At 36.8% G+C, this 10,222-nt stretch overlaps 1 protein-coding gene across 1 annotated transcript; it reads left to right on the plus strand.

Annotated features, from left to right (window-relative positions):
* Window positions 1-5: 5 nt before the first annotated feature.
* PIGA (phosphatidylinositol glycan anchor biosynthesis class A) lies at window positions 6-6,108 on the plus strand (the record flags this gene model as incomplete). Its single annotated transcript, XM_010172646.2, has 5 exons — window positions 6-366; window positions 930-1,062; window positions 2,223-2,355; window positions 3,747-3,953; window positions 5,677-6,108. Coding segments are annotated over 5 exons (1,080 nt in total), but the record flags the coding sequence as incomplete, so codon positions are not given.
* Window positions 6,109-10,222: the final 4,114 nt, after the last annotated feature.

Below are 10,222 nucleotides of genomic sequence, written 5' to 3' on the forward strand. Positions count from 1 at the left end.
TGCGGGAGAGGGTCACCATCGTCCACGCTCACAGCTCCTTCTCCGCCATGGCCCATGACGCCCTCTTCCACGCCAAGACCATGGGGCTGCGGACGGTGTTCACCGACCACTCCCTCTTCGGGTTTGCGGATGTCAGCTCGGTGCTTACCAACAAACTCCTGACGGTGTCCCTGTGCGATACGAACCACATCATCTGTGTCTCCTACACGAGCAAGGAAAACACGGTGCTGCGAGCAGCTCTGGACCCTCAGATCGTCTCTGTCATCCCCAACGCTGTCGATCCCACCGACTTCACTCCCGACCCGTCGCGGAGGGACGACAGGACAATAACAATTGTTGTTGTCAGCAGACTGGTTTACAGAAAAGGTAATGGGGGCTAAAATGTAAGGTTACTTTGGTTATTTTTTTCTTTAGAGCATAGTAAGAAGGGTCTTGGCTGGGTACCGCTTACGCTGTGTCTGTGGTATGGATTAGCTGTTAAATGGGAGTTGTAAGGTAGCGGTTCTGAGCTTTGGCGTTTGTGCCTTCGAGAAGAAGAAATGTTCATTTCAGTTTGCACATGTTGGATTCAGAGCTGTATTTCTTTTTTAATATTGAAGATAGTGAAAATGGAAATTTGTAAAATGGAAGGTTTGGCTTACCCTGGGGATATTATTTAGGCCCTAATCTATATATTCTGTGAAAATGTATTAACTTTTTTTATTATTTAATCAAGCAACAGCAACTTAAGTTATTTTTTTTCCATATTTGTCTCCTAATGCATCAAAAATTGTCTTATTTTTAGAATTTTGTGTTCAGCAGTGTAATTATCTTCAAGAGACTTTTTTTTTTTTCTTCTCTTCAATAGAGTTGTAGCAATAGGCTACATCATCATGATAAGTTCTAAAATCAAATACAATAATGGCTTGCCCTAAATTTTGTACTCTTAGGTATAGATTTGCTTAGTGGTATAATTCCTGAGCTCTGTCAGAAATACCCAGAGTTACATTTCTTAGTTGGAGGAGAAGGACCAAAACGAATCGTACTGGAAGAAGTCCGGGAAAGATACCAGCTACATGACAGGTTTGTTCTGTGCATGTCTATGACCCTTCAATGTACTTTGGGGTGGGGGAAACAACAGCAACACCCTTTATGCCTGCCAACCTCCCCCTGAAAATACCCAAACCCCAAAAACTTGAGACTGGAGAAGATGAGAGCTATTGAAGGCGAGGCAGATAGACCAGACACTAACTGAAGACTTAAAGAATAGGACTGTGATTGTGCAAGTTAATTCAGAGAAACAGACCCTGTATGAACCTTCACTCAAGTCAAAGAAAAGCTGACTTAGACCTAAGTTTATCATATTCTTCTCTGAAACTGTTGACGCTTGGATCACATGTTACCATATGGCATAAGGTGTTGGACAGCTAGTTTGTGTCACTGCTGCTTTTGGGGATAACTGCTAGTAATTTATTTTATTATTTCAGTATGAAACTTTTCAGGGCAGTGCTTATCTAGTGTGGGTTTTTATGGTACTACAAAGGTGTTCCTTTGGTGCTACTGTGTTACCGAAATGTTTTTGTGATGTGCATGCCTTTGTCTATTTCTTTGTTTTCTTGTTGTTCAAAGACAGTTTTATGTGGCAAGGACAAGGTTCTTAATTTTCCATTTCCTTTTCTCTATTTTCTGTTGCCTGTTCTGTAGTTCAGTCAGTGATCCTTATGAATGGACGTAAGTTAGTTGTTAGTATCATTCTTATTTCACCACTTTCTGCTTCCCAGTATCTCTTCAAAATAATAGGTCCTGATCATTGTTTCCTAAATACTTTTCCCCCCACACCCCAGACTTTGAGATTGATCAGACCTCACACTGAAAATTCAGATAATGCATCTAAACAAAGGAAGGGTGAGAAATCTTGATAATTAACTGTGTGAAGCCATGTTTTCTTACAGAACTAGAAAGCTCAGTAGCAATGTTTTGAAGGCAGTTGCTATTAAAATAAGCAGAGCAGCTTCTCCTAACTTTATTTTCAGAATTTTCTTTTAATGTGAGAATAAGAAACAGTGTCTTCTATTTCGTTATTCCTGGAAAAAACTAGAGAAAGTGGAACAAACGCATCTGTGTTCCTTCTCTCACTATATAAGTGTGAACCATTGGTACATTTTTCAGAATGTGTAACATACAGCATTATTGCATTCCAAATCTAGTGTTTATCTAATTTTTTTTTTTTTCCTTATCTGCAGAGTACGTCTCCTAGGGGCCTTGGAACACCAGGATGTTAGAAATGTTCTAGTCCAAGGGCACATTTTTCTCAACACTTCCCTCACTGAGGCCTTTTGTATGGCAATTGTGGAAGCAGCAAGCTGTGGTTTACAGGTAAAAAATCTAGAATGCATGTATCTGATTTAAACAAAGTTCATGATTAAATAATATATGCTTATAACATTTGATTTCATCTGAGGCTCTGTCTTACAAAGGTGAGCAATTATTATCCCCATTTGCAGATCACCTGGAAGCTGAGACAGGAGGGTTAACCAAAACTACTTAAGCTCCCAGAAGAAACTTGTGCAGCAGAATTGGGAATAACATGTAGATCTGCTAACTCTCAGTTCTTTGAACTAACCAGACTACCTCTCCAAAATGCTGTTTTGTATGTACTCCTTTACAGAGTTTTGGGGTAGTTCATGTTTGTGAAGGTTTACTTTGATGCTGCTTTAAGAGGAGTTGCAGAAAAATGGTTCCTGATCGTGGTTTGACTGTGGTCAGTCAGGAATACTGAATTACCAGACTAAACTAGTGAATTGGAACCTTTTTATTCCTGCACCAAGCACTGTCATTCGTTTTTGTATATTCACTGAGGATGTATTGGCCTTACCATGTTGGGATTCAGGATAAGAAGGAGAGAGAGAGAAAGGAGTAAAAGCCCTTTCTGGCTAATTTACAACTCAAATTGACAACTCTAATAAGTTAAATCAACAGATATATATAAAAAATGAGATTCTCACATTAAAATTGAAAGAAATTTTTTTAAAATACAGACTGATGGAAGTGTCTAATTTACAAGAAGTATAGAAAATGTGAGGGACTTCTTTTACTTCCAGTATCTTTTGATAGTAGCTACTACCTAGTTGTGGCTGTTACCCCCCTGTCATCTGTTTTCCTCTCTAAAGTTTGGGAATTTCCGCAGTTTTCTTATTGTTGCCTGCTGTTTAGAGATGATTCCTTAACGCGAGTCTTTATAGTTTCTGATTTCCCTTTAAAAATAATAATTCAGATTAAAATTATTGAACTTCTAAGAAGTTATTGTAAATATTCAGTATCCCAGAAAGGATCAGCTGAAGGTGGATGTGGTAAAACTGTCCTCTCCAAGTAGAGGTAATGGTTATCATGAGGGACTATGGAGAGAAAGCCCAAAATCTGGTTAGCAGATTTAGTTGTGTACTGTGACAATCAGCTTTAGAAAAGATGTCTCGTAAACCACTCATTAGCCTGAGTCTTCTGTCTTACCATGCCACTGAAGAATCATCCTGAACATTGTTAAAGGCGATCTGCTATGTTAGGCCTTTTCTAGGGCCTGGACCTTTAGTTTGTGTACCAGTAAAATTCCCAAAGCTTGATAACGGTCTTTGGCTTCATGGCAACCACTCATTGTATTTTTTTTTTTCCTATTCATCTTAAGTGTTGCATCTGAACAGTGTAATAGCAGTGCCATCACTCTACTTTATTGCTATGCAGTATATGTGCTATTTCTTTTGTTTCTTTCAAAGGTGGTGAGTACCAGAGTTGGCGGGATTCCTGAGGTGCTTCCAGAAAATCTCATTATTTTATGTGAACCCTCTGTGAAATCTTTGTGTGATGGATTAGAAAAAGCTATTGCCCAGCTCAGATCAGGAACACTACCATCTCCAGAAAGTGTTCATAATAAAGTAAAGACATTTTATACATGGAGGAATGTAGCAGAGAGAACTGAGAAAGTATGTATAAACACTTATTTTTAATTCTTTTAAAGTACATTTCTGAAACAGCTGCTTCTTTGAAACACTACTATGTATGTTCTCTGTGTAATCTTTTAGTATAATTTTTAGTGTGTTTACTGTCAAACACACATGGTTTAGAAAGGTTCAGAAAACACTTTTTTTTCCCCAGCATACTTTCCTACATAGGTGTTTTTTTCTATTTCCATTTTTTTCTATGCTATAACTGCTTATAAATATTCTGAAGAACAGCCTAGACTTTTAATTACATTTATACTCAGATATCTTTTTTCCAGTCTCTGTATTAATTAATTTTTTGGGCATAACTGGAAAACATGCTGTATAACATGTATGAAAGGAAAAGACAGAGTTCATGGTGAAGTCTTGTCTGCCACATGCTAACAAGTGGTTTAAAATTATGAGAGGTTGTTTAATGGTGGTAGGCTGAACGTAGCTGAAATTACATAAGTTACGGATGTGATGAAAATAAATTATCACACTTTTGAAATTGTACTTCAGAATTAGAACTGTGCTGCAGTGTAAAATCTCTGCCATTAATGAAGAAGGTTCACTGCAATAATGTTATAAATGCCTGTGAAGATATGTTGCTTCTGACTTCAGCCCCCGTGTTTTAGACGAGAGCAGCTGAATCATGTGCCTCATAATTACATTGCAGTGTGCTCAGGTATATGTCTCTTACAAGTATCCTTGAAGTATCATGTACACCAAGTTTATTTTATCATTTTCAAGTACTGTCAGTAAAATTCATTTTATGATTTTGTAACTGCAAGCAAGATTTCATGTGCAAAGTTTTTATAGTAGTCTAGATTTCAGTTTCCTTTGTAGCCCTTTCTTTAAAAAAACCCAAAACACACAAAAAACCCCAAAACCCGCACCTCTGTGAAGGAAAATATTAGTATAATTGGAAGAGGTACGCATGGAACTTCTGTTTTACAAAAGACAGTTGTTAGCTCACTGTTAAGTTACCTGTAGGATGAAGTCTGTAATGTTCTCGAGGAAAAAAGCTCTGTACCCTTTAAGTCTTTTTTTGAGTTGTGTGTAGCAGGTGTTTAAGTTTCTGTTCTATGAAACACAGGACTATATACTTTTTTTTCTTTTAGTGATTGTGGTTAACATGTATATTAAGTCACTAGTAGCATGTATTTGCTTTTCACTTTCATTGAATTTTAAGAATTTTACTAGGAATTACTAATGTTTCTTTAAATAAAAGTCAGTATCCTATTATGATTTGCTTGATTGTTCAGATATAGAGATTTGGAAGACTGCCCACTCATATATGAGTTCATCCATCTTTGTGTTGAAAATCTAGTAATTGAATGTTCAGACTCTTTTCCTGTGACGGGTGTGAATATGACTTTAGAACCCATTCAGTTAATTAAAAAAACCCAACCCTCTCTATATAACATTACATGAGAGACAAATTATGCAGCCTTTGTATTTAATGAAATACTCTTGAGGTCTGTCAAAAAAATAAAACTTTTTTTTTCCTTTTTTTGCCTTAAATAAATTAATGAAATTTCTAGAACAGTACTCGAAAATCAATATTTTAAATCTGCAAAGCTTTTTTTGAGGTTATATTTGTCCCATCTAGTAGTTGGGAATAGGTAATTTATTTTGGACACTGACAGCAAAGTACTGCCTGACTTTTGAGCTAGGAGCAACATCATTTTAAGATCTTACTTTCTGTCTCTTCTCCTTTTAGGTGTATGACAGGGTTGCGGATGAAGTGGTTTTACCAATGGATGAGCGACTTAACAGGCTAATGTCTCACTGTGGCCCAGTGACTGGGTGTATTTTTGCTCTTTTTGCTGTTCTGAACTTCCTTTTCTTGGCGTTCCTGAGGTGGATGACTCCAGATTCCATTATTGATGTTGCAATAGATGCCACAGGACCTAAAGGTGCATGGACTAAACAGTGTTTTTTGCGGAAAAAAGGAAGACTTAAATGAGCACTTCCAAGCTCCTGAAATGCTCAAATGGAGAGGAAAGAACACATCAGTCACTAAAGGTTTCAATGCTTGCTGACCGAGACATTGATCTTAAAATTCTTCAGTTTCTTTCAAAGTTCTTGGAAAGAAACTTGGTTAAATGTGCTACCTCAATTTAGGATTACGTTTTAATTTAGTTTTGGTTTCATCCAAATTTATGGACATCTCTTTTGCACTTAAAGCTGGGAGAAGAACATGGGTTTTTATATGTGTCAAAAGCCTTTGAGACAAAAATACAAGATTTTTCTCAACAACTTGAATATTGCAGAAAGTGACTGTTAACTGTAGTGATATTTGGGAAAGCAAACCACAAAAATTATTAGCTTACAGTAGTCCCTGCTTATTCCTGATATTTACTGTGATTTTTATTTTGAGACCTATTTAAAAATATTTAATTAGAAACCCAACAAAGCACACCTTTTCTCTCCTAAGATGAAAATGACATTTGACAGCAGTTGTGTCCCAGTGACAGTGTTTTGCCTGCATAGCGCTATTACTTTGAAGTTCTTCCCTAGACAGTTTCTAAATCAAAACTCCATAATGAATTTTTGATATTTTCAGAGGTGCTATTTTTGTCCTGTTCACTTACATGTGTTAGTGATGTAAAGTTTATGGCCTTTTTTTTTAAGTGTGTAGGTGAAGAAATTATATGTTTTAGAGATAACACGGCCTTCAGAAACAGCTCAGGCCTGAAAACCCCTCCAGCAGACTATGCCAAAGTGTGAAGGAACACGTGTGTGTGCCTGTGCACCCACACTTGAGAGAACTTTATGAAGGGCTTAACAAGCATGATCAGGCTTGCTTGTTCTCTCCTCCCTCCCACACACGCCCTTATTTGTCTTTTTTTTATTATTATTTTCCTTTTTCCTTCCCCATACTTATGACCAAAATGGCATTTCTGTCCATCTCTGTGAGGGACAGTGATTTCACCTAGACCATACAGAGGCACTGTCAGGCAGGTTCTGCAAGTGAAATCTTGAGAAGGTAGCCCTTCAGTGGAAATAACCAATAGGTAGGCTTCTCATGGAGAGGGGAGCGGGGGTGGGAATAAGTGACTCCTTGCATCTGTCAGCAGTCCTGAGTAATCTGTGCCTGGGATAACAGGCAGCACAATATACGAACGAATGTGTGAGAGGAGGCATTTATCTCACTCATGTCAGCCAACACTGAGGCTGCCCCCCGCCTAATGCACTGAGTTAATTTCTTTTTCAAGTGTCACTGAAGACTAAAAATCATATGATTTCATGGTTCTGAGTATTCTGTAGTGTTGGACACTGTATTAATATTAAAACTGTGCAATATGGAAATACTGTTTCCAAACCCTTGAAGGGCAGTATTTAAAAGACAACTTCATCTTATCTGTGTAGGGACGTCGTTAGGGTTAACATCTGACATTTTATAATTTCATTGAACATATTTTCTTGAAACAGAGAAAGGTAATGTGAAATAAACGCCATATACAAAGTCTGGTCTCTTTTACTAGAGTTTTTAGCCTTTGATATGTAATGTACAATATGCATTGTATTACAATCTGAATTTTTAAAACTCTACATTAAAAGTGGAGGTCAGCTAAAATGGTGCCACATAGATTATGGATAAATCGTGGAATTACAGTAACATTTTACTTTTCGAATTTATATTCCTTTTTTTTTTTTAAATAACATTTGATTTTATAACATCTTTTTTAAAATACTGATCATCATTCCAGGGAAATGTTAACATATATATATTTTTAATAATATTTTGTTTATTCTGGTTTATTTCTTTTTTGGTTTCTTATAACAAATACAAATTAATTTTTCAACAGGATTGTGAGAATCTAGTCAGAGAACTTCTCTCTTTTGTGGAACATTGTGTACTTATGAATAACAAAATAAAACCTTGTTATAATCTTGTTTACAAGACACATTTACAGTTTATCTAAAAGTTTGTTTACCTTTCCATAAAGAATGGATATTTTTCATTAATATGTGGGAACAGACAATTAGAAAGTACAGAAATATACTTCATCTTGCTCTTTCCCATCACTGGTGGTTGGACTTCTTATAAGAAAGATGATGATCACAAAACATTCTCCACAAGCTGCCACAAAAACATAACCCATAACTGGTTTAACAACCAATATGCTGTTTCTCAAGTAACACAACTTGTATCGCACCAAACTCTTTGTGGGACTGATTCACTTACCCGCCCTGTGCGGTAGAGTAAAGGATGATGTCACTGAGTCATTCACCATTTTAGAAAGCATCAGTGACTGAAATGGAAAAGTTTAAATAAAATAACCACAATAACAAAAAACTGAGAAGAGATAATAAGTGTATTTTAGAAATTTGTATTTGGAAATTAATAAAAGAACTATTAAAAAAAATCTAAAATGTTTCAGTTGTGGTTGTAGGTAACATGGCCATTGTGAAATGCGAGGGAAATGTCGCCAAATAGAGCGATGCTGAGTCATGTCTTGCGTAGAGCAGAGCCTCAGGTGTGGAGGAGAAGGGAACACCCAAAAACCTGTATAGAAGGTCCCCCCCTTTCATAGAAGGGACCATTGATCTGCAGTGAAATTCCATCTTGCAGGCACAAGTTAAAAATGTGTTTCCAATACATTATATGCAGACACTGTGAATTAAGGTATAGAGAGTGTGCTGATAATTGAAAATTGTGTGTTAAACCAGAACAAGTATCAAGCAAAGTATGAATGTAAGATTTGCCTTTCCGGTTGTGTTTTAAGGGATGTGGGTAGATCTGTAAGAAGGTAAATACACTGTAACGTGCTTATTTTTGTGATCAAGTTTTTCTGCATCTTTTAAAAATAAACTTATTTTTTCTCCCTTTTTATATTTATTTCTCTTCAGTAGTCCTTTTTTTTTTTTGTATTTGCTTAGGCTGATAGACAAATAATTGTACAAGACCATCTTTTTAGTACTCCAGTAAAATATAGACTTTATGTAAATAGATATAATAATGATCAATCTCAAAAGAAAATGGTTTTGCAAACTCTTTTTAAATTAAAAAAAATATTTAAATATTTTTAATGTTTGATTTACTATCACTAAGTTGCTCTCGTCATATTTGCTGTACATCTTTTATGACATTCAGTAGTATGTCGACTTCCACAGTTTTTCCTAATTACTTTAGCGTTGACATAGTTGGATAAAAGGTAGATATTTTTTGTTAAGGGAACAAAACTAAAGGCAAGATGTGGTTATACATCTGAATTTACTGTTCTACTGAAATTATGCAGATCTTAACAGGTAGTTTCGATTGTTTTCAGATTCTGAGTTGCTTCAACACGGGTATAAATTCTGGAAATGATATTTTTGCAGGATTCACTGAACTTTGATCATGCCTATGCAGGTTGTCTAGTACACACTAGTTCTTGAAGCTGGTTTAATCGGGAGTGAGTGACGGCATGCAGCGGGAGAAGGAGTCATCCCCTGCTAGCACAGGCCTTGGGGGCAGGCGGGAGGGTAATTAATTGCCTGCTGGAATTTGCTGTTTTCTTGCCCAGGCAGCAGCAGGAGTTTAGATAACCAGACGTTAGGTGGTGCGATGGGTGGTGGATGGGTGAGATGAATCCCACATCTGCTTGTGTGAGAGTGAGCAGTGAGTCACTCGGTACCTCCCTTTTTCAGAGCAGAGGAGTGTTGCACGAGTGCTGGCTGCAGGATATAAACGAGGCGAGGCATCTACAGGAAGCAGTGTCATCTATTAGGTCAGACTGGTAGAAAAGAAATAGCTAGGCTCTACAGTACATCTTTGTTCACATTTCTTCCCTTTGAGATAAAAGGTTTCTGTCTCCTTTGTTTTCCCAATTGTCCTACTTTGATTGAATATATTTGATATTCAGACTCCCAACTATGTACATTAGAAATGCACTGCTGTAATTCAGTGTCTAGCATAAGAACAGACTAATACCTCTTTAAATTTCTTTGAGAAGAGGATCCCTCTAATCTTTATATCCCTGCCAAATTCTTCAGGTCACATCTGACATTCCTCACTGTTGGTTAAAGTTAAGGTGAATAGCAGTGAAAATCAGTGGTCTTCTAAGCAGGACTGCCTTTCCTTTTGTGCTTACTCCTTGTGTTTCTGTAAATTAAGGATATACAAACATTAGCTTTCAGTTCTTTGGAGGATCTAGCTGAACTACTTTATTCATTCACCATCGCATGACAATTTTATTGAAGGATTAATACATTTTCTGGATATTTTGATGTGTCAATTTATTAATTCCCCTAGCTGAAAGCTAGTGTGATTCATGGAG

Source organism: Antrostomus carolinensis, unplaced genomic scaffold (assembly GCF_000700745.2).
Source record: "Antrostomus carolinensis isolate BGI_N321 unplaced genomic scaffold, ASM70074v2 scaffold17057, whole genome shotgun sequence".
Taxonomy (NCBI): Eukaryota; Metazoa; Chordata; class Aves; order Caprimulgiformes; family Caprimulgidae; genus Antrostomus; species Antrostomus carolinensis.